Below are 24,215 nucleotides of genomic sequence, written 5' to 3'. Positions count from 1 at the left end.
AAATTGTAGTTTTTTACTTGTAGGCCTTAAAAGCCTATACTGGTCATGTTTGACTTTTCTGAATAGTTGCTGGGATGCTTAGAACTCAAACTTCACTGCTGGAAATAGTTTATTTTGATGCACCTGCTGTTTTCTTTGCAAATTTGCATCATAGGATTGTTTTTTTGTTTTTCCTGCAGTATATAAAAATTGGTGTATCTCCAAAATAAAACTATGAAGACACTCAAAATAAATTTCCTGTTGTTGTAAACTATTTTTTGCAACTTTTTTGTATTTAAAGTTTTGAGGGATAAACCTCTTAAATTTCTCCAAGTAGAAATACATGTAAAAAAACCCAAAAACGATTTTCTATTTTTTTGTAGTTTATTGCACTTTTTTGCAATTAATGTAGTTACTATGGACTTAATGCATACATATTATTAAAATATGGGCTATAACAGTTGCATAGCAAATTGAAATGCTCCCACAAATGGCACTACAACATGTAAAAAAATAATATAAGCTCTGGTGGACTTGGTTCTATAGTAGGTCGTAAGGGTTAAATAAATATCGTCAAATAATCGCGATCTCAATTTCAGTGAAAATAATCGTGATTATCATTTTTGCCATAATCGAGCAGCCCTAGTTTTAATTGCAAAGTGATTGTTGAAAGCGAGCCATGAGCCACATGCTAATGCTATGCTAACAAAACAGAATATAATTGTGAATCACATTTGTTATTATCAGGTTAGCATTTTCTGATATAATGAAGCTGTGCGGTTTCAGGTTGCACCTCAGTGACATGCAGCTTATGGTTTCAGTGCAGAATCACGTCCAGCATGAGTGTGTGTTTAAAATAAAGAGTTTAATCTTCACGATGGTTCACGTAGTGCTGGCTTTGAATTGCTGCATTTGCTAATATGGGTGTGTCACTCATGTTAACACACTGTACCAGGTGAAGGACTGCCACATGTATATTTAATGTCACAGTATACTGGCCCAGCTGATTGTCGGTCTAACTGTGCTGGCTTGGATGTGGAAACGAGACACATGCTGTCACAGTGCGTCCTGTTAGGACAAAGCTGTTTTGGAGGTGACAGCCCGGGCTGTGGCCCACCTGCAGACCATCATACAGGCTATGCACGGCTTCATTTGACCAAAGCAAAGCAGTACGGACTTCCCTGCCTGTGCAGCAGTTTCTGTTTCAGAAGACAAAGCTTGTTTCTTATGTTGTCATTGACTTCATGGAGCAGCAAAGTGTCTCCCAACAAACTGAACTTCTCTGCAATGATACAGAACAGAATCCCTGCAGCTGGAAAAATAGACTTCATGATGGGAAGTTTGATCGAAGCAGCATGTTCCACCTAGGGTTACAGGATTATTTCAAGCTTTACAACTGTACTTCTCCAGTATACCAATGTAGGTATAAAGTGTGTATATGTAGACATTAGAACAGGCACTATGATGACTTTTACAGACTCTGATCGCTGCCAGCTGCAAAACCTGTTTCGCTTTCCTTTTGATGCATCATTTACTTATAAATATCAGCATTGTAACATGATTAGATCCTCTTTCCTATTGTGAGAACAATGAGAATTGTTTTAATGTTGAATATGATGCATGTAGAGCCAGCCAACAGCTGAATTCAGGTTGTATTAATGAACTTGTGAACTTGCTCTGGTGTGTACGTTAGGCTAGAAAAGTTTGTGTGTGAGCTGCACTCAACGTGCCGTCCCTGTAAGAGCTGAAGACTTTTTAGATGCATTTAGTTTCACTTCATCATCAGACCGTTGGATCTGCACTTTGAACTTTGAGCTTTTATTCCACACAGCTGTGTTTGAAGCAGACAACTTGTAGTTGTCTTCCTGAGATGGTGTCTTGAGTTTTTTCCTTTCTGAGCCCTGATCTGTGGGCACGCAGCACGTCTGTCATCCTAACCTACCTGTCGTAACTTTCTGATGGAGTGAGGTCATACATTTCAAAATAACCTTCGGTAGCCCCTCCCACCCCCAAAATCCCCATGAACAGGTTTGGTCAAATGCTCGTAGACTGACTCGTCACATTTACATTTGCACCCGTCTCCTTAGTTTGATGTGCTTCTGTCAGCTCTGACGGTGATTTTACGTAGGTGTTGTGTCAGTTGTGATCCAGCAGATAGTACAGAGGTGGTACTGTAGCTCGGGGCTTGTCAGTTAGAGGGCATAGCTGTATCGCTGGCTCAGTTTATCAGTTTTGGCTCTGCAGATTTGATACGTGGAGTCAAAGTGTTGTAACATAGAGCCTGAAATGATCATAACAACCTCGTAACTCGTCCTCCGTCTCATTTCTGCTGGGTCTTTGTTTTTGTGGGACTCTTTGCTTATTGTTTGCGTTCCACACATGCCTTTTGTTTACATGTCCATATGCTTTATATCAGCTGATCAAAAAGAAGTTTGTGGTGACAAAGTAAGTGATAGTTGTTGTGTGTAGCTTCCCTCTCCAGCAGTGGGGTCAGCATCAGCTCTCTAAGGACATGTTATTTTTGGCACAGTGTGGGAATGAGGGGCACTCGTGTTAAAGTGAAAGGAAACGAAGCCGTCATCTTTGACAGCCCCGCCCCACAGCGTCCACGTAACACTCGCGTACAGGCGACAGAATGAATTCCCCTGTGTTTTGGGAGCTGGCCTACTTTCTGTTTTTGTATCGTCTGTACTTCTGGTTTAGTTTCTCAGTAAAGGCCCACGGGCTCTGTTGTTTGCTCTGAGACACATTTGCTACATAATGCTTTAGGTTTGTCTAATGCTGGTGAGCACCTCTTCTTTATTTAGTGTTATATTGTTGTGTTCTGTATATCAATCCTTTGTACTGGGTGGATTGAGTGTATTCTCTCTGCGGATGAATGCCGCCATTAAGCAGCCTTCTGGGCTTCAGCTGGACCTAGGCTGAAAGACGGGCTTGTGGTGGTTACATAAGTCCGCCATTGTTGTGTCATTGTGCCGCTGTGATGAGCCAGGCCCTGACCAACAAAGGAAATGGCCTCATTAACCAGCAGCAAACAAGCATTTTAACACATCTCACTAATGTTTAGCAGGCACACGTGAACCCATTTAAAGGACAGGCCTGACAATAAGCTCGTGAATACAGCTGGAATCATTAGAACTGTTCATTTACAGTCACACATGGTTTTTACACATGAGCTTGCTGATCACACGTGTCACTTCAACTTTGGCTTCATCAGGTAGCTTCCAGGTTTGCATTAAGGCAAAAACAACTACATGAGTATTTCACTCATTCATGCTTCAGGTCTAAGAGGACTGTTGGTAGAAACAAGCAGACAACAGCTAGCTGTAAGGAACGTACTCAGACCTCTGGATTTGTCTCTCTGTCTCTGCACAGTGGAAGGTGAAGGTCAAGGTCGCATTCTCCAGCGGTTTCCTGAGAAAGACTGGGAGGACAGCCCATTCCCACAAGGCGTAGAGCTGGTAAGTCATGTATCTGTGATCCTCGGGGGCAGAACAAGACAGTTAAATCTGTCAAAGTCAGCGGTTCCATCCCCTCGGCAGCTATAGGCCCTATCAGGCCACAGCAGCTGCCACGACCTGTTCATGTGATTTAAACATATACTGCTTATTTCGTTGTCATGCATAGGTGAGCATGTGCAGAAACTGTGGAGGACTGACCTTCACTGCAGTGCTGTTGATGCTCATATTGACCCTGTCCATGTCAGCCTGACCTCACGTATCCACTTTAAACACACGTGTCTGTCCTGTTCATTTAAAGTAGTTAGCTACTGACGTGAAACCCTCAGTGCTTACAGTGACTTTCACTCCTATGCATATGTTCTAGCTTATGATTAGATATTCTGCATAAAGGCTGGACGTTAGGTTGAAATTATGTACTGAATCTAGGGCTGCTCGATTATGGCAAAAATGATAATCACGATTATTTGACGATATTTATTTAACAATAACAATGTATTGAATAAAGACTTTAAAAAATAATATAAATAGTGTGCAAATACTGATAACAGTGCAAATGTTTGCAATATAAGAAATAAATGAAAAATGTAAACGTCTGTGTTTAGTGAACTTTGCAGTGTTGCTCTGTGGTGCAGCTACACCGTAGCAAAGTTTACACACTGTGTCTACTTGATCCACGTCTGACTGAACCCATAATGTTTCCACACCACTGAAGGTTTTTACCTCTTTTAAACCAACGGCAGTCACTCTCCTCTCCAAATAACTTCTGCTGAGCTTTCCGAGCTTCCCTCGGGTCCTCTTAATTGTTGTGACACGTGTTCAAAGAGAGGTGCGCTCGATTTGCCACACGGAGCAGTGTGAGAGTAAAGCACGAGGGAGGGGCTAATAATCGGCTCAGTCATTTTTAATGATCGTTCAAAGCCCAGATCGTAATCGAGATTACAATTCGATTAATTGAGCAGCCCTAACTGAATCTATAACAAACTGCAGAGCCATTGTGAAATATTCACATCCTGTCATCGGATCAGTTGATAGCGTCTGAATCTAGGTCGGTTGTCTGGCCTGAGCAGTCAGTGTGGTTAAAGGGGTCGGCGAGTTAAAAGCGTATCTGCGCTGTGATTCAGAAACGGACGACGACAAAAACTAAAAATGCTACGTGAACGGCTTTAATTAGACTGGAGGTCCATGTTTACATCAGGCTTACGTCAGCTAACTGACAGCAGCTGACACAAGAATGACAAAGACAAACCCTGTAAATATTGATTCTGTGTCAACACTGTGGCAGAATCGACGGCTCCACTTATGTTTCTTGTTTTACAAGTCAAGATTTAAATGTTACACACTATAACCGATTGTCTTGAAATCGGAAACTGATTTACTAATAATAATGGATTGCATTTATATAGAGCTTTTCAGGACCCCTCAAAGCGCTTTACAATGACACTATTCATTCCCTCTCACATTCACACACTGGTGGAGGCAGCTACAGGTGTAGCCACAGCTGCCCTGGGGCAGACTGACAGAAGCCAGGCTGCCATATCGCACCATCGGCCCCTCTGACCACCACCAGTAGGCGGTAGGTGAAGTGTCTCGCCCAAGGACACAACGACCGAGACTGTCCGAGCCAGGGCTCGAACCGGCAACCTTCCGATTACAAGACGAACACACAACTCTTGAGCCACCATCGCCACGTATATCACTGTCATATACGGGGCCGTCGCTCATGGCGAGCTGTGGTGCAGTTGAAGCCCAGCCCTGGATGAATCGAGGTGTTGTCCCACCATGTGATCTACTATTGTCTGATACGTTTGCTAATGTTTATCTTTCTCTTCTTCGCTGTGTCTTCACCTCTTGCCCCAATATTGCCACCACCTTCCCACCCCTCCTCCCCTCCTCCCCGCTCTTCAGTTCTGCCAACCCAGCGGTTGGCAGCTGGTTCCCGATCAGCTGCCTCCCTCCTTCTTCGTAGCGGTTTTGACTGACATCAACTCGGACCGTCACTATTGTGCCTGCTTCACCTTCTGGGAGGGCCTGGACAACCCCCAGGTGAGACGGTGTCAAATGATGATTCAACTGAAACTGAATAACTTAATGTGACAGTAATGTGTGACCCTGTGTTCAGCTGCAGAAGGCTGAGGCCAGCGAGGCGGACGAAGCAGATGAGGTGCTCTCCGTCGTCCAACCAGCTAAGATCTTTGCCCCCAAGAGCTTGGTGCTGGTGTCCCAGTTGGATCACACCGAGGTGTTCAGGGTACGGCTCACACAGCTTTTCCACATGTGACATTTATGTATGTAGATATGACACAACACAAGATGAACAACATTCAATTAATATCCGTTTTATTTAAAAGATGAGTGAATGTTGACAGAAGAAGGAACTAAGAAGCTGATTGGCTGGAGTTGGATTATGTGTGCAGGTTGATTCTGTTTGTGGGGGTTAGGGTTAGGTGGCGGTGTGTGCACACGGGTGTATCTACACATGCATGGACGTCCAACGTGAAAGAAACCGCACAGCTTTCTAAGTTATTAAATCATTCTCAAGTCATCACAGTTTCAGAGCATTTTCTGTTGGACCGCCCGTGGTTTAAGACTTTACTGTGCAAAGTTTGGACATAGAAAATTCCTTTTTGTAGTATTTCTTTTTAAAAAGCCCCGACCGACCTTCAGTTCTGAAGTCTGGACATTAAAGTCTGGTAAAGACTAGAGGCCGACATTCTCTCTTACCATGAAACTGTAGTTTGGGACAGAGACATAAAAAGGCCCATATTTGAGCTCACAATAACAAAGCTGCACATTACCAAAGAGAACTTTCTGAGTGGTATTATCGTCGTCTTTCACAGGGATGCAAAATAAAACTGAATTTGTTGATTCTGATCATTTTCAAGCGTTGTTAGAGATTAGCTGCGACTTGAAGACAGACATGCTGACTCCAGACAAACACCTGACTGCACTGGAACCTGCGGCCTTGCTGTGTAAATGAGTCTGCAGCCCACTGTGTGTGAAACCCTGCTGTGGCCTCGGTGCTGGGTTTGCCGTTGACCCTTGACCTCTGTGTTTCTTGGTTGAACAGAACTGCCTGGGGCTGATCTACACCGTCCACGTAGATGGTCTGTCTGCGCCCTTGGAAACGGTTGTCGGGAATCTCCTCACTTGTGTCATCCCCATCGCTGGAGGCTCCCAGGTATAACTTCCTGTCTCTGTCACGTTGACGATGCAGCATGACCTGCCAGAGGTGATGATTTGAGTTGAGGGGTCATTTAAACCAGTGCTGTTTCTCCCTGACCGAGCAGGCTCTGTAAAATGTGTTAATGTCAGACTTTAAATGGCAGCTGATGCGTCGCTCAGCCAGCTGTGTGCATAGAAGCAAAGCTTTGCACAGCCTGCTAGTGTAGCTGCGTTTTCAGCATGAACATCCAGCGCTCTTTGTGTTTAAAGGGTCGAGTGTTGTCTAACCTGCTTGTGCATTTCTGTGGGTTTCTCTCATCTGTGGCTGAGCGCAGCTCTGCAGTGACACAGGCAGAAACACTGAAGACCTGTCGTGTTGAACAGCAGTAACAAAGTGTGTGCTCTAACCTCACGTTGTCATATCGTGGACGCATATGTGCACACACCTTTTTAACCAATCACAGATGAGCTGGAAATCTGCAGAAAACTCCAGCAGGTTAATAAACCCTGTATTTCACATATAAAAATGTCGTAATAACTTGTTCCTCATTTTACTTTTTAATTTCCCCTTCATTCATTGTTTTCATATTTTCTTTTAAGGTCATGTTTATTTTAATTCCACCACCTGGAAACTGTGATCTAATAATCTGTTTTTAAACACAGATGACTCGTGTCACGGTGCACGTACAGCAGGAAGTGTGTATTTTCTCTGAACTACACTAGCTGACACTTCCTGCTCCAGATGTTGTAACCCGTGTGTGTCATTTGTGTGCGCCCTACTGTACCCTGGTTCCTCTGTGTTACAGACAGATGAGGCCCCAGTTTGTAGTTTAGACAGAGTTCCTCAGGTCCTGGCCTGTGACTGGCTGCTGGCCTGTCTCCAGGTAACTTTCATGTTCTCCAAGCTTCACCAATCAGCAAGCAGCTCGATGTGATTGATTCTGTTCATCCAACAGGCCGCCATTGTTTCTGTTTTCTTTAAAGGAATCTTTCTTGCAGTCGTTTCAAATCATTTGTGACTGATGGTGCTTCAGCTGACCTGGTTTTCTGTTTGTTTACATCATGTTCTTCATTTCAAGCTTCTTTTGTTTGCCATCAGCTTGATTTGCTGCGTTTAAAAGCACGGATTAGTTCCTCGTTCTTTCCCCGCCTCGGTGACACATGCACACGAACACCTTTACACACATTCAAGTTGCTGTGCAGTTCGTAGTTTGTTGCTTGGCGACCATATGGGATGGCAGATGGCTTCCTGTCGGGTAGCGCCGCGTCTGAATGAGAGAATCAGATTTAATCAGTATTAACACACATAAGACCCAAACAGTGAAGCTAGCCCACGTCTCCACTCACACTCATCAGGAGAGTTTGCTTCTCTGCCAGCACGCACAAGCAGCGCTCGGAGGAGCGCAGGGCACCTGCACAAAGTAACTAAACGCTCGCCACAGACGACAAACCAATTGCAGCAACATGACACTGATGTGCATCAGAAGTATTCAGTCAGACACGCTGTAGCTTACGCACAGTTCACCTTTAGAGCACATTTCCATGTAGCACGTTATCAAACCCCTCTCCTGAGGTGCTGCGTAGATGAAGCACAAAGCTGTATTAATCTACCGTAATCTAAGCAGCATGCAGTAGCAGCCGCCTCTTTCTTTAGTGTGGTTGCTGGATTGGATCAGCCAGAGGGCCTCGTAGCTGCGCTCGATTATGTGTGATTATAACGTCACCTGGAGGCCGAGAACGATCCAAACTGGATCCCAGGTCTGACTGCGAGCTTGCAAGCAACACAAAGGGACAGCGGTGCAGTGCACGGGGTTAGGACCCTGTGTAGATACTTACCTAACCCTAACCTCCTCAGGAGTGGTCTTCACTCGGTCTTCCTTCACCAATGAAAGACCTTTGTGATGATCTGCTTCAGCTGTCTTTCGTAGTCTTCCCGCCCTCGTGATGTTGCTCAGCATTTGGTCTGGCACCAGAACGTAGGTTGTTTATTTGGCCGCTTCTGTGGCAGGATTTTTGTTGCTGTTGTGTTTCTCTGCCTAAAGAGCCTCCTGCACCTAAGCTCTGTATCTGCTTCATTTATGAAATAATGAGGCCTCACCTGTTCATGAAACTGCTCGGCCAACTGTCCCAATACTTTGGATCCTTTTGAGCCATAAAAATGGCTGCAATTCCTAAAGAGGTAATGCTTACCCTGGATTCAAAGCTGAAACCCTGCTGTAGTCCAGCCACGCGCCCTGTAACACATACTAACAGGCCTAAAGCTATACTAGGGCTGAGCGATGCATCCTCAGTTAGATCACAGTATTTCAGAAAATGATATTTATGAATAAATGAATGCCATTTTACACACACACACACACACACACACACACACACACACACACACACACACACACACACACACACACACACACACACAGAGACACACACAGACACAGACACAGAGACACACACAGACACAGACACACACACGCACACGCACAGAGACAGACACACGCACACACAGAGACACGCACACACACACACACACACACACACACACACACACACACACACACACACACACACACACACCACTTTTTAAGCAAGTGTATGACTCAGACAGGATCTTACAACAGCATAGATTCATCTGTAGCAACAGTTTACGCAGCTCTAATACTTTGAGCTCAGTATGACACGCGGTGTCTTGCAGAAGTGGAGCGTCAGCTTTTGATCAGCAACACTGCCCTTAGACAAGAATGGACGTCGTGCAGTCGTTCTGACCCAAGACCAGACTACAAGAACTTAGGCTACGTTCACTCTGCAGGTCTTGATGCTCAGTTCAGATTTTTTGATCAAATCCGATTTTTTTGTCTGCTCGTTCACACTACAAATAAAATGCGACAGCAAACGCGCTCTAGTGTGAACGCTCAAAGCGGCGCATGCACAAAAGAAGACGTCACACACGACGCGCTCTGTTTAGACCCAGAGCAACAGTATGTTTGACTGATGGCCTTAATATGAGGACTTGTTTCCCAATTTTTGCTTTAAGTTATTTTGTTATTTACATAATAATGTAAATAACCTAATAATGATCCTTTTTGCTGTTTCAGAGGAGCGGTGCTTCAAAGGATAGATTTCTGTCAGAATCTGCAGATTATACAGTACAAATAAAATGTTCACGTTTCTCCAACGTTGTCTTCCCAACAGTTTCACTGACATCTACACGGGATGGTCAGGAAGCGTTCACCATGTCTTCTCCGGCGCTGATAATTGGCGTCTGTCTCGTGTCAGTGACGTAAAAGACGGATTTAATGCGACATGACCATCAAACAGCAGTCGCTTTCTAAAACATCGGAGATGTATTGGATTCAGGACCACATATGAAAGTGACCCAGGTCGGATTTGTGCCGTTCACACTGTCACACCATGATTGGATATGAGTCGCACAGGGTCAAAAAAGTCGGATTTGATGCGCTTTTGCCTGCAGTTTGAACGCAGCCTTAGAGAGTCCCAGCAACTCAGTCCCACCTCCCACTGTATGTGCATGTGTGTGGCAGCGTTGGACGTCCCCGTGTTTACTCTGACTTTACTGGAACAAGCAGACGGTTTTTCATTAGAGATTACAGGAACAGATCTGCCTCTGGAATTGCTTCATATGATTCCAGAAACAGGGAATTTTCTTGTTGACACTGTCCGTCGTGCTGCCAAGTGTGATGCTGAAAGCAGACCTGCTGTTAGCGTGGCACGTAGTCGTGAACTGTTCTTTTCTTTTGGCTTTGTTTGTGTCGGGATCCTGCTGGAAGGTGATTTCAGTGCTGCGGTTTCCAGTTTTGGAATCAAAGTTCCCGGGCAGAGAGCCCAGCTGCTTACCAGGTCGCTCCACTTCTAGTCTGATAAGCCAAACGCAAACAGGCCTACTGTGTGTGTGTGTGTCCGTGTGTGTGTGTGTGTCTGTGTCTGTGTGTGTGTCTGTGTGTGTGTCTGTGTGTGTCTGTGTGTGTCTGTGTCTGTGTGTGTGTCTGTGTGTGTGTGTCCGTGTGTGTGTGTGTGTGTGTGTGTCCGTGTGTGTGTGTGTGTGTCTGTGTGTGTGTCCGTGTGTGTGTGTGTGTGTGTGTGTCCGTGTGTGTGTGTGTGTGTCCGTGTGTGTGTCCGTGTGTGTGTCTGTGTCTGTGTGTGTGTCTGTGTGTGTGTGTCCGTGTGTGTGTGTGTGTGTGTGTGTGTGTTAAGCCTGAGTAAAATTAATGTAATCTGCAGCCTCCCCCGTTACTCTGGTTACTGTTAGCTGTAAAACAAATGAAGGTGTTGTGTCACTGCTGTGTGTATTTTAAGTTATGAATCATCCGTTGCTGCTCCTGCTCAGTAATGCACTTTCTTTGCACACACGTGTGTCATCCTTCAGTGTGTTGTTTGTGCCTCTTTGTTGTTTTGCTGTGCTGATACTGTCATGATGTTAAGTTTGGGCACTTTGTGCCTTCGCTCGTTGTTGCTAACCTGTCTTATCCTGTTGGTGTGTGTTTGTGCGTCTCTGCTGGGTGCTTGTGTAGCCGGGCCAGGAGCAGAGAGAGGAGAGTTTGGTACGCCAGCCTGACTTTGTTCTCCCCTCGCTACCAATCAGCTTTCCATTGACTCTGCTTCCTTTTCTCCACCCGTTTCCTTCAGGCAGTCCATGCACACGTCCTGTGACAGAAGGACCAATCAAAAGCTTTGATATAGACTCAATATGTGACCAACACCTGATTATTTCGCATACAGTGATTAGTTTCTTGTCATTTTATTTCCATGTAACCAAAATGACCTGACCATTGACTGGTTGGTTTTTTCCCAGTTGACAGCAGTGGCTCTGAGGAGGGCTGTGATTGGCTCAGCTGTGACACCACAGCATCCAGTTTGGAATGGGTTTCTAAGGCCCTGCTGAAACCAGTGGCCTCCTGCCACAAATACATTCTGTCCTCGGTGCATTAAGAAGCACGTGTGGGCGCATCCTTACTGTCAAACCTCACACGTCTTCAGACCACAGCGATGATCAGATGTTGGATCACAGCATTGAACTACTAACAGCTCATCTGTGGCTGCTGCCGCTATCGCTGCTGCTGTACAGAGCATGAGATAATGCTGCACCTTCCCCCAGCTGGTGCTCCACGGCCGGTCAGCCAAAGGTGGAAGTGGATCTGTAATGAGCCCACGAAGCCTTTGTGCTGCAGTCATCAGTGTGTCTGTCTGTAGTGCTACAGTACTGAGTCATCAGTTTTCACTCTGCTTGTTATTCCAGCAAACACAGACCCATATGTATTGGCCCATCTGCTGTGTACAGCACAGCTTCAGTTCTACAAAGTTTTGTGGTCGGTAACAAAGGAAATAATTGTAAGATGATAATTGGCATCATCAATGATTTCTCTGTTTAAACAGAGTTCAGTTCAATCTTCATGAATGCAGCTGCTTTCCACACGTTAGGCTGCAGTGGAAAAGTCGCGCATGACACCTGCTGTGTTTCTGGGACCTGTTTGATAGGGTGGTGCTGCTGGTGTTTTCAGTAAGGTCGTTGGCTTGGAGTCCCGCCCGGCCCCATTCACATCCCGATCAGCTGGAATGGCTTGTGTTTAATTTGTCACGTAGCTGCTAAGCTTCTGGGATTCTCCATCTCTGTCTCTGAATCACTCCGCTCTGTGGACATACACAGTTGTGATTAAACCACGCCGCCAAACCCCGACTCTGACCACCACCATTAATCTGCCGTTTTCACACCCGCTTTCAAATCCTTCTTTTCTCTCCTCTCTTATGTTTAGCGGACTATAACATTAGGTGCTGGCGACCGGCAAGTCATCCAGACTCCGATCAACGAGTCTCTTCCTGTCAGTGGCAGCAGTGTGGCCCAGCTCTTCAGACAGCTCGGTACGAGCACATATGAAAATTACTGCTCTGTTACTTCGTGAGCAATGTCACCTCATGTGAGATGCATGTAAACAATACTGTGCGTGATCTTTGTGATAAAACGTGTCTGCTACAGGCCGGGGAAGACCCGTGGCTTCATTTTCTGTCAGTGTTAAACACAAACTCTCCATGTTAGACCTTTTTATCCTCTTTGCTCTGCATGAAGAACATGGATATCTCCATATGCATCTCACACATGGCTGTGGCCACGACCTGCTGCTCAGACCTTCTGTTTCTGAGAGCCAGCCAATCAGAGGATAGTTTGCTTACAGTTTTACACTTTTAGTGTTCAAAGAATAAATGCAGGTTGATTCTGCAGTTTAAAAGACATGAGAACCTTCAACCCTATCAAATATGATGAAACTTCAAATCACCAATATTTCTGTGCGTGCATGCAGCAGGTGAGGTGGATGACACGTCCTCTGTCCTCCCTCAGGTATCGCCAATGTTCTCTGTCTGTTCTGCGCCGCCCTGACGGAGCATAAAATCCTGTTCCTGTCCAGCAGCTACCAGAGACTAACGGACGCCTGCCGGGCACTGCTGGCCATCATGTTTCCTCTCAAATACAGGTATGTCCCACTCCTGTTGATGAAGCCACAGTGTAGACACTGCTGAGTGCAGGACGTGTGTAAAGTCTCTTGTTGTTGTGTTTTCTCAGCTTCACTTACATTCCCATCCTACCTGGAAAACTCCTCGAGGTCCTGAGCACCCCCACGCCCTTCATCATTGGTGTCAATTCCTTCTTCCGCTCTGAGACTCAAGAGCTGGTGGGTCCTCACTGTTTGCAGCTTAGTGAATATGAGGCTACACGAGGTAGTTTTCATCAGTGCGACAGCAAAGAGCAGTGTCAGCAATGGTAAGGCTGAACCTGTGTCTTAAAGCTTTGCTGAGGAAAGAACCCAGACAGGAGTGTTGTCGTGTGTCATCGACCTGACGGAGCTTTCCTTTAACAACCACCAGCTGTACAGAGGGAGGCGGGGCTTATCTTGAGCATTGGAATAGTCGAGCATTTTATTTAAAAAATGTACTTGGATATCCTTTAACGTGTTGATGTTTTGTGAGCTTATATATGATTAAAGTGACATCAGCAGTATTTGGAAGTGTGTCGGCAGGGAGCGCTGTCCGGGGACAGGAAGCGCGTGTTCTAAAAAGACGGAGCTGTCTTTGAGGGGACGATGAACGAACGCTTGCTTGGGTTTGGCTAAAGCTGCTGTCCTTGTGATTTGGGCCTTTTAATGATTTCTGTAGGTGAAGTTATTGAACAGTGTTCTTGATAAAGCAAGAAATGTGTGCACACGTGTGACTCCACACAGCGTCTCTTAGTGAGTTCCACCTGAACCAGATGCTGTTGATGGCCAGTGCAGGCTTTCACACAAGGCACCCACAGACACTAGTGGGAACTAGTTTAATGCTGAGTGGAGAGGGACCAGAGTAAACGTTCGATGAGTGTAAACGTCTGATCACAGCTGTGGAGCTTCAGCGCTGACACCAGAAAGCTTTTGTTTTTAAGGCGGACGTCACGTGTCTGTGATGACTGCTCGCCACGACACACGTGTCTAAAGGAGGTTTGTGAGCTGCGTTCGCCACTGTAAACATTTTGTGTACGACAGTTATCAAACAGCTGTGGAAGGGAAATGAACACGAGAGCAGGTTAGCGACACACAGCCATCTGTGCCAACCCGGCGCTGTATCAGCACTGAAACAATCACACATCCCTGCACAGTGCACTCTACACACAGCTGCTGCAGGCTGGGGTAGATGTGTGATATCGTAGTGTTTAGAGGACAAAGGGCGCGTTTCATAGTTTCACACAGTCACACAGGGACAGCTTTCTCTGTGAAATGCACGTCAATAAGAAAAGCTCTGACGCGGCTCGTAGCTGTGAGTCGTGTGAGCTCGTACTGACCCGCGGATCCGTCTTTAAGCTGCTGCCATCCAGCTGTTTGCTACCTGCTAACCTTGGTAGATGCATCGCTTTGTCACGTAGTCGTCTTTGTAAACTCGGCCGAGACACATCAGCGTCCAGGACAGTAGTTGGTGATTCAGTGTCACGATCGAGGAAACCAGGTTGAGGCCTGATGATGGTGTTAGCGGGACTCATCACGTGTGGCTGCGTGCTGCCCCATCACAGCCTTTAGCTACAGGGGGCTGTGTTTTCTACCTTTATTGCTGTAAGAGCAGTGGTTGTGTGTCACTGATATGTGACTGTGCGCTCTGTGGTTTGATCGACTGGGTCATGTAACGAGCAGCTGCTCAGAGGCCACTGTGTTTGTCTTCCACTTGATCTAATCAGCTCCTGTTTCACTTCTTATCAGCACTCCCTGAAGCACAGATGTTAATCGTGTGCGTGTGTGTGTGTGTGTGCGTGTGCAGCTGGACGTGATCATTGCCGACCTGGATGGAGGCACAGTTACCATCCCCGAGTGCGTCCACATCTCCCTGCTGCCTGAACCTCTGCTCCAGCAGACCCAGACGGCACTCTCCATGGTAAGAGCTGCAGCTTAAACACACCCAAAGCCACAATGCACACGATTACTGGGAAGTCTCAGTAGCATCACGTGGGTGGTTTCTACCACCAGACTTCCCAGTGCTCTTTATGGGATTAGGTGCCAGTAACATGTTCAGGAAGTGCTTCTCTTTCCTAGTATTGACTTCAGCTGAAAGGAATAAGCGGTTTTGTCCAGTGCTCCAGTCCCTGTGTAAAAAGCCCTGATAGACTCCAAGCAGTCGTCTCTGACTGAAATGTTATTGAAGTAAAAACATGTAAATACAAGCAGGGATGCATTGAAAGCATTTAAGGCGGGACTTTATCATTAATCACGTCTGAAATACTGCACAGCAGTGTGTTCTTGTTGGGCTTGACTGGGGTGGAGATCATTTCCAAGTATGATTTTTTTTTTTTATACCTGCCAAAAAAGTCAGATACATTTAAGAAGTGCCGAGTGTGTCGTCACCTTAACTGTGGAAATGCAGCCTTAGTGCTGAGTTATCTGATAAATGCACAACCACAGAGGTCGGTTTGTACTGAGGCACAGCGCTGCAGTCCTTTGCTTATTACTACATTTGAATGGTTATGTCACTGATAGGATTTCCCCTTTTTTAAGCCCCGCTGCTTGGATGCAGCGCGCTCACCAACCAAACACTGTTCTTGTGTTCTTATCAAGCTGTTCTTCACCTCCTTCCAGCACTGCAGCACCTGCCCTTTCTGAGAAACACTTTTTATAAATGCCTCCAGCTTCCTTATTATTGATAAAGGCCCAATACATCGATTTTTCTTCCTGCTTCCTTTGTCAGCTCTGTTTGCTTTGTGCAAATCTCATAACAATGGAGATGATACAGCAAAGCTGTTCATGCTCGTAACCATATCAGCTGTGAGTAAATCGGTTTGAGCTACAGGAAGTGATACCCAGTTTATGAGCAGTTTACTGGATATGCAGTCATTTTACAGTCTCAGCCATGAGTAAAGTGTAGTGAGAAATAATATGTAAACACAAAGTGTTGCTCACGCGCCGTCTGATACAGTTATACAGCGGTCATATAATACTCACAGCCCTTTGCTTTTCATGCTTTGTCCTTTTCCTGCACATGAAACATGGACAAACTTTGTAACTCGTTGACAGTGAAGCTGAGAGTGAAACACAGATGTGCAGATATCACGGAGGCCTGAGCTGCTGCTGCTGTCCCTGTGCAGCACATGTCACATCAACATAACTGGAACCTGATTTGTTCCACAGGATAAACAGAAGCGCATGCTTGAATACGAAGTCAAAGGTAAAAGGACCTCAGTAGTGGTCCTGGTCTGCTGTATTTAAACACAGTTTTGTGTTTGAACATGTTCCATTTCTGGATAAACGATCTTGTGTTTCCCCAGTTAGTTTCGTCCTGTCGAAACATTTAGATCAACAGTAGTTTTCTTTTATCGAGTGATGACAAGTCAAACTAAACACTCACATGTCTGCCAGATAAACTCTGTTCTGCCTTTTAGATAATGTCTCTTGGAGTAAACGACTGAGCTTCTGTGTGCACGGAGACAAAGGGTAGAGGGTGTTTATTTGGAGGAGGGTGCTTTGCATTTTCAGCGCAGACATGCAGCCTGGTATTTGAACTTGTCAGGCTCTTCCCACGGACACTCACAGTACGGTTTCTTTTTAGACACTCATCAACAGTAACGTGAGAGAGGAGTGCCGAACGATTTTAATCGTTGTCTGTTTCAGTGCTGAGAGCTTACACTGCAGTAAGGATGCTAATACTGAGATGCACAAGTGCAGCGCTGGTAGGTGTGTTGTGGAGTAACCTGTTAGACCGTGTGCTGCTTTAGAAAACGTCAGCTAAGATGAAGAGCTACAGAACGCTTGTGTGTCCTGAAGAGTGTTTTTAGCCTGCACTGTGCTGCACTGCCATGATCCAAACTCTTAGTTGTGGTTGCATGTTGCAGCTGGATTCATCGTAAATTCCCCTGATTGTGGGACGTACCTCAGACTTGGATAAACAGGAATGCCTCGTACATAAACGAGCAGTTATCTGTATCTGATCCTCAAGTGCTATACAGACAATACAATATAAATAAATGCAGTAAGGGAGTCCTCTTCCTTACAGTCGTGTTGGGTTTAGTTTGGTCTTATGTGCTCACTGTCTCAGTCTACATCGATGAGCCACAGATGTTATTGCAGCAGCATCATTCGACAGCTCTGTGCCCTCCAGAGAGACACTGAACTTGGCCCTGCTGACTTAGGCCACATACCAAAGACGTCAGGGCTCAAAGGAATGGATCGATTTAATAGAAAAATAATTTATTTTGAAAGTTTTGTTTTTGTCACTGCGCCGTTCTGTGTGCTTCATGACTCTTAACCCTGAGACTGCTGTGGTGCTAACGCTGCTCTGATAGTTCACTGGGTTATAGGCCTCAGCTGGCAGAGCGATGAAAACAGATCCAACTCTGACACACAAAGTCCAGGCACAGCAGATATCTGCCACACTGACAGCCCTGCGTGTGAAGCTGATCTGGGGCTCGTCTGTTCAGTTGTCCCTCAGTGTGCTGCTGCTCCAGGAACCACGCTGATGCTGGAGACGGTTGGATAGCAACCCTAAACCAGGGCTTAGCTGCTCAGCTGTCCTTACACTTAGCCAGATGAATTTGTTCTGAGCCTAAAAGCTGTAACCAAGGATGATGTGTGTCTGCACACTCTGCCACTGACTTACTCTTCTTCTGAGCTTTCCCAGATGTTGTTCACATCTGACAGGAAACTTTGCACCTGTGTAGTAAATGTGCTTTAACCACGTAGTCTAGTGAATACAAGCTCAGAGCTCCATCACTCTGAAAACGGTGAGTTTGTGCTGTTGTCCGTATCAGCAGGAATCAGCAGCAGAGACTTGTGGTCAGCAGTGATGGACTTTGTTTTCTGTTCCTGCAGGTTTTGGATCCGGAGCTGGAAGTTGCCGATCATGCATTCCCCCCACAGTCCACGCAACCCTCTGCTCTCAAAATCCAGGCAAGGAGTAAACTCATGTAGTGATTCATACGCTGTAATTACACAACACCAGCATTAGTGTTTTTGTCTTATATCGATGGCATAAGAGGTGGTGGAGGTCATAAACTCTGGCAGGTTCAGGCTTCCAGACTCTTTCAGTTCCTCTGTGTGACAGTCGTCTTTACTGTGTGCGTTTCAGGACAAGGAGATCCGAGCGGTCTTTCTGTGGCTGTTCGCTCGGCTCTTCCAGGGCTATCGCTGGTGTTTACATATCATCCGCATTCACCCAGAGCCTGTGATTCGCTTCCATAAGGTACAGGAATGTCCTGGCACAGCACACCGCTGTTAATGTGCATCCAAGGAAACAAAGAACAACAACAACAACAATCTTTATTTATAGAGCACATTTAAAAGCCAAGGGCATGCCAAAGTGCTTTACATAAAAGAATAAAACAATTAACACTATAACATCAGAGTCATATAAGTGTGGAATTATGTTCACAGGTAAAAACCACTAATAAGAGTAAACTATAGCACATAGCTATAGCAAAGTAAAGCTGTACCATCAAACACAGTGATAGAGAACATAGACAACGCAAGACAAACAGAAAAATTAATAGAATAACTCACTGCAAACAAGGCCAGGATTTAACTGGTAGAAAAAGCAAGTTCAAACAGATATGTTTTAAGCTGTGATTTAAAAGATTGAATAGAGTCAGACGCCCGGATGCCAATCGGGAGATTGTTCCACAGCTCAGGTGCAGCTAGAGCAAACGCTCGATCACCTCTAGACTTCAAACGAGATCTGGGCTGAACCAACAATAACTGTGAGGATGATCTTGAAGCCCTCGCAGGAGCATATGAGTTTAAGAGTTCCTTAAGATAGCTTGGTCCTGTGTTATTAGTAATTTTAAAAGTAAGCAACAGAATTTTTAATTGAATACGAAATTTCACAGGCAACCAGTGCAGATCAGCAAGGACGGGAGTGATGTGAGCAAACTTCTTAGTTTTAGTTAGAATGCGTGCAGCGGCATTCTGGACTGTCTGTAATCTATGTAGAAGGGTAGAGTGGAGACCAAAATAAAGTGAATTACAATAATCTAGCCTTGACGTTACAAAGGCATGGATGAGCTTTTCCAGGTCATTGTGTGGTCAAAGAGTCTTGATTGCTGCTAACGTTTTTCCACAGGCTGCCTTCCTGGGCCAGAGGGCGCTGTCAGAGGACGACTTCCTCACCAAGGTGTTAGACGGCATGGCGTTCGCCGGCTTTGTGTCGGAGAGAGGTCCCCCCTACAGAGCCACCGACCTGTTTGATGACGTGAGTCTTTCAACACAAACATCTACCCGTTCGCTCCTGTTTGTGCGATCGCAGAGCACAGTAGTTCATGACAGCTACGAGTGGAAAAACGTGTTAAGCTGACATGTCAGCACATGTTTGAGTCTCCTCTGGGAAGAAGCAATCAGCCAGGAGGCCGTGCAGCATGTGGCTCCCAGGACTTACCTGTGTGGAGGCAGCTGATAGGTCGATTTGAAAGGATTTCCCCCCAATAACAATGTTGTTGTTAAACATGTTTACATTACTGACGGTGCTCAGACAAAATTCTGGGACATGGTGGGCCACGAAGGATACGCCGACCCATCCTTCAAATCTGCTTCTTCTTCTGCTTCTTCTTCTTCTTCTGCTTCTTCTGCTTCTTCTTCTTCTTCTTCTTCTTCTGCTTCTTCTTCTTCTTCTTCTTCTGCTTCTTCTTCTTCTTCTGCTTCTTCTTCTTCTGCTTCTGCTTCTTCTGCTTCTTCTTCTTCTGCTTCTTCTTCTTCTTCTGCTTCTTCTTCTTCTTCTGCTTCTTCTTCTTCTGCTTCTTCTTCTTCTGCTTCTGCTTCTTCTGCTTCTTCTTCTTCTGCTTCTTCTTCTTCTTCTTCTTCCAGCTTGTACATGCAGTGCTACCACCTTCTGTTTCAGTCTGTTACTACACTCTTAAATTTCAGGATCTTACAAAGCTTCAAACGACGCATCGGCTATTTTGATAGTCGACGTAATCGTGACTAGTCAACAAGTGTGGCTCAGGCGGTAGAGCAGATCAGCTACTGACTGGAAGGTTGGTGGTTCGATGCTTGGCTTCCCCAGTCTGCCAAGTATCCTCGGGCAAGAAACTAACCCCCCGCTGCCCTCTAATGAGTCCAGCGGAGTGTGAATGCTTAGATTGCACTTAAGTATAGAAGGAAGTGCTTGTATGAGTGGGTGTGAATGTTGTATAGAGGGCTTTGAGCACTCCGGGAGAGTAGAGACGCGCTGTATAAGAATCAGTGCATTTACCATGAACAGCTGTCACACAAACCTTTACTGACGTAACTGAAAACGTTCCAACCTGGTGCACCGATGACACGATTAGGGCTGCTCGATTATGGCAAAAATGATAATCACGATTATTTTCACTGAAATTGAGATCTCGATTATTTGACGATATTTATTTAACCCTTTACGACCTACCATAGAACCAAGTCCACCAGAGCTTATATTATATTTTTACTGATTTTGGAGATACACCAATTTTTATATACTGCAGAAAAAATGAAAAACAATCCTATGATGCAAATTTGCAAAGAAAACAGCAGGTGCATCAAAATAAACTATTTCCAGCAGTGAAGTTTGAGTTCTAAGCATCCCAGCAACTATTCAGAAAAGTCAAACATGACTTATAAAAACACCAGTATAGGCTTTTAAGGCCTACAAGTAAAAAAACTACATTTTCCGCGAAAATGACGTCACTTCCAGTTTCGGACAGGAAATGGCGGACATGCGATCGTTCGCGCTGACGTCTGTTTCACTGTGGGAAGTGTTACCAACAGCTGATGGGATCGGCAAAGCGTGTTTCTGGAATATTATGTTTTTGTTGCTGCAAGCGCTTTTTATGCAGTTTTTGCAAAGCTATATGTGGAAGGAAACCGTGACCGAGGACAAGCTGATGGCATCAGATGTAAGTACAACTCCTCCGGTTTCATATGCAAAAACAATTATTGCGCTAGCTTACAAGGTTCCGGTTCTACAGGGATTTAAAAATAGTTACACAACACGGAGCGTAAAATTTGATTAATTGAGCAGCCCTAGACACGATCGTTGGTCACTGAGCACAGTGTGGCTCAGATACGGAAGAAAGCTACTAACATCACTGCTGTCCTCTTTCTACAGCTGGTAGCAAACCAGGTGGAGCGGATACGACAAGAGGAGGCCTGTCCGCACAAAGTCATGAACCATGCCAAGGAGGTTGCAGAGCAGCTCTTCAAAAATGTGCGTTTCATCGATTGAACTTTCTTACGGTTTCTGTTTGTCGCCATTCCTCCGTTCTTCCTTCAACGATCGCCGTCTTTCTGTTTTCTCAGGAGAATCCCTACCCCGCTGTGGCCATGCACAAAATCCAGCGACCGTCAGAAAACAGTCAGAACAACGCACAGAATCGGGCGCCGTTCCCCATGCTGGACGACGTAGCGGTGCAGCTGTTCATCGATCACGCTGCTGCCAAGCTCAAGACCGCACCTCCCGCCGTCAAGCCGGAGCTCAAGAGCATGGTGCCATCTGGGCCGCCGCTGGGTGAGCTGTTCTTAGCATGCACGTGACCCGACTGCAAACTCATATCGGCCGAAGCCTCAGTGTGGTGAAACTGTAACGTGAGGTTAACTGAAGGCGGCCAACACCCGCTCTGAGTTGGCGCTGACCCTGCTTACGTGCATCTTAAACTTCCTGTGTTAACCTCATACAGTCTGACAGTGCGTGCGTAGGAGGCGTAGCTTCTGTGCTGTGGCGAGTCTGACGCCCTTTGCTCCACAGGAGATATCGTGGACAGGAACGGCAACGTGATGGCGAACAGCGCTCGCAGGCTGGAGGTGGTCAGGAACTGCATCACGTACATTTTTGAGAACAAAATGCTGGAGGCCAAGAAGGTAAAGACGCGTGTGTGTCTGTGACGCACTCACAAACTTTGTTCGGTCTGCAGGCTGTTTTTGTGTGTTGATCGTGGTCGTTTGTCACGTCGTCTGTGCAGCTGATGCCAGCGGTGCTGCGGGCGTTGAAGGGTCGGGCAGCTCGCGTGTGTTTGACTCAGGAGCTCAATCAACATGTCCTGCAGAACCGAGCTGTGCTGGATGACCAGCAGTTTGACTACATTGTGCGCATGATGAACTGCACCTTACAGGTGAGCCGGCACACAAGGGGCCTGATAGTGTCGAAGCACACCACGAGGACGTGCCTGTGGGCGTCACAAAACAAGCCGCTGAACGGCATTATGGGAAGTGTTCAGAGTGTGACCCATACTGACATCAGGTGGCAGCTTTGACTTCCTGTAGAATGGATTCAGCCTCGTCAGAGTGACAGTAACAGCTGTGTTACTGTTGTTCACTCGTCAGGTTTCCACAGCTGCAGCTCGCCGACCTGGCTGTTGCCAGAGCAGATGCTCTTAAACACGAGCCGCTTCTTCTGTTGGAGGTGTATACAGGCTGATCACATGTCATAGAAGTCTTTGCAGGTCAAGCGTGAAGCCTCACACACGTCTCTGTGCTTCGTTGTTTTGGAGCTCAGTGCTTTCCTGCTCTTTCTGTTCAGGACTGTTCACACATGGATGAACACGGGATCGCGGCGGCGCTTCTTCCCCTGGTCACAGCCTTCTGCAGAGTGAGTGCATCCTTCCTAAAATGAGAGTTCGCCCACACTGTACAGCTTGAGGTGTTACTGAGCCTGTGATTGGACGTCTGTGTTCTGTCTGACAGAAACTGGGAGCAGGCGTCACCCAGTTTGCCTACAGCTGTGTGCAGGAGCACATGGTGTGGACCAACATGCAGTTCTGGGAGGCCATGTTCTACAGCGACGTGCAGAACCACATCCGACACCTGTACCTGGAGACGGAGGACGGAGGGCAGCACAACAACTCGGTGAGCAGAGCGCCCGCATGTCCCATGCTCCGCACACGTGATTAAAAGTTCACCGTCTAACTGACGGAGCTTTGTCCATCCCGATGTGTTCTCAGGAACAGCACGTCGCCTCGGGCAACAGAAGGGAAATCGGCGCCCTGGAGCTGGCGTCAGAGCAGAGCCGGCTGTGGCCGACGCTCAGCAAAGAAATGCAGATGGAGCGCGTGCAGAAGGAGGAGAGCACGGTATTCAGCCAGGCCATCCACTACGCCAACAGGATGAGCTACCTGCTGCTCCCGCTGGACACCAGCAAGAACCGGCTGCTGCGGAGCTCCGGCCTCGGAGACGTGGAGAGCGTCAGCAACAGCTACGTCACAAACAGGTAGGAGCGCCCGTCTGCCCACAGAGGGCGCGCCCACAGTACAAACAAGTCTTTAGAAACATGTTTTTATCTTCACACAATCCAGCTAAGCATGTCTTAGTGTCATCAAACACTGTCACACTCAAAGCGGCTGATTGGCTGAGACATAAAATGTCTGTTTTTGTCACATTCACTTTGTGTTTAGTAAGACAGGCTTTTATTGTGAAATCCCAACATCTGTCTTTAAAACAGAGACCGTTCCTTTTATTCTGTGACCAGCACGGGCATCGCCCATGAGTGTGGAGTTATTGTTTACATCGAGTTGTTCGATCAGCTGGGGCTTCGTCCGTGCTCAGAGCGTGTGTTTGTGTTGCAGCATTGCAGGCAGCATGGCGGAAAGCTACGACACGGAGAGCGGCTTCGAAGACGCAGAGAGCTCAGACGTGGCCAACTCTGTGGTGCGCTTCATTAACCGCTTTGTCGATAAAGTGTGCAACGAGAGCGGCGTGACCAACGAGCACCTCAAAGCTCTCCACGCCATGATACCAGGTATGGACGAATCGCCGCGTCTGCCTCGTGTCAGCCACACGCATGAAGCACTCGAGCCTCACGCTGTCTCTGCACTCTCACTCTGCAGATATCGTTCAAATGCACATCGAGACGTTGGAAGCAGTCCACAGGGAGAGTAAGAGACTGCCTCCCATCCAAAAGGTAACCAATTCATGTTTTTACATCCCACTGGACAAAGGCCATGCAGAACCCCAACCGGCCCCGCCCACTCCCCTCTTCACCAATCCCTTCAGCTCAGGCTCAAAGCGCCACGGCAGGTACGTCTGTCAGCTGCAGACAGAAGCGTGTGACTCGCAGCACGCCGGAGCCGTGCATGTGGGGTGTGCGGTCTGCTATCTGAGGCCGGAGCGGCTCTCCCAGGGCCTTCAGAGCTGCGTGCCTTCCATCTGAAGGGTGCTGTTCATG

The 24,215-nt window shown here is 46.6% G+C and overlaps 1 protein-coding gene across 5 annotated transcripts in view; it reads left to right on the top strand.

The window, feature by feature from the left end:
* sbf1 (SET binding factor 1) overlaps positions 1–24,215 on the top strand; it is a 53,546-nt gene that overhangs the window by 15,926 nt on the left and 13,405 nt on the right. For 2 of the 5 annotated variants that reach the window (XM_086270391.1, XM_086270393.1), the window contains exons 2-23: positions 3,355–3,440; positions 5,346–5,483; positions 5,560–5,688; positions 6,508–6,618; positions 7,409–7,486; positions 11,129–11,158; positions 12,368–12,473; positions 12,949–13,081; positions 13,171–13,279; positions 14,886–14,999; positions 17,924–18,001; positions 18,180–18,293; positions 19,170–19,298; positions 21,168–21,266; positions 21,359–21,566; positions 21,804–21,916; positions 22,018–22,167; positions 22,575–22,643; positions 22,739–22,900; positions 22,996–23,261; positions 23,617–23,789; positions 23,878–23,951. In XM_086270391.1, the coding sequence (XP_086126517.1) occupies positions 3,355–3,440; positions 5,346–5,483; positions 5,560–5,688; positions 6,508–6,618; positions 7,409–7,486; positions 11,129–11,158; positions 12,368–12,473; positions 12,949–13,081; positions 13,171–13,279; positions 14,886–14,999; positions 17,924–18,001; positions 18,180–18,293; positions 19,170–19,298; positions 21,168–21,266; positions 21,359–21,566; positions 21,804–21,916; positions 22,018–22,167; positions 22,575–22,643; positions 22,739–22,900; positions 22,996–23,261; positions 23,617–23,789; positions 23,878–23,951 (2,669 nt within the window). The remainder of the gene's footprint in view (positions 1–3,354; positions 3,441–5,345; positions 5,484–5,559; positions 5,689–6,507; positions 6,619–7,408; positions 7,487–11,128; positions 11,159–12,367; positions 12,474–12,948; positions 13,082–13,170; positions 13,280–14,885; positions 15,000–17,923; positions 18,002–18,179; positions 18,294–19,169; positions 19,299–21,167; positions 21,267–21,358; positions 21,567–21,803; positions 21,917–22,017; positions 22,168–22,574; positions 22,644–22,738; positions 22,901–22,995; positions 23,262–23,616; positions 23,790–23,877; positions 23,952–24,215) is intronic. The other 3 variants (XM_086270392.1, XM_086270394.1, XM_086270395.1) reach the window with 3 other exon arrangements.

The sequence above is a fragment of the Aulonocara sp. 'chitande type north' Nkhata Bay genome, linkage group LG17 (genome assembly GCF_057382095.1).
Source record: "Aulonocara sp. 'chitande type north' Nkhata Bay isolate Kocher_YH1m ecotype deep benthic linkage group LG17, A_spYH_male_GT1.1, whole genome shotgun sequence".
NCBI classification, from domain to species: domain Eukaryota; kingdom Metazoa; phylum Chordata; class Actinopteri; order Cichliformes; family Cichlidae; genus Aulonocara; species Aulonocara sp. 'chitande type north' Nkhata Bay.
Note: the sequence above shows the minus strand (reverse complement) of the source record. Positions and strands in the feature narration are given on the sequence as shown.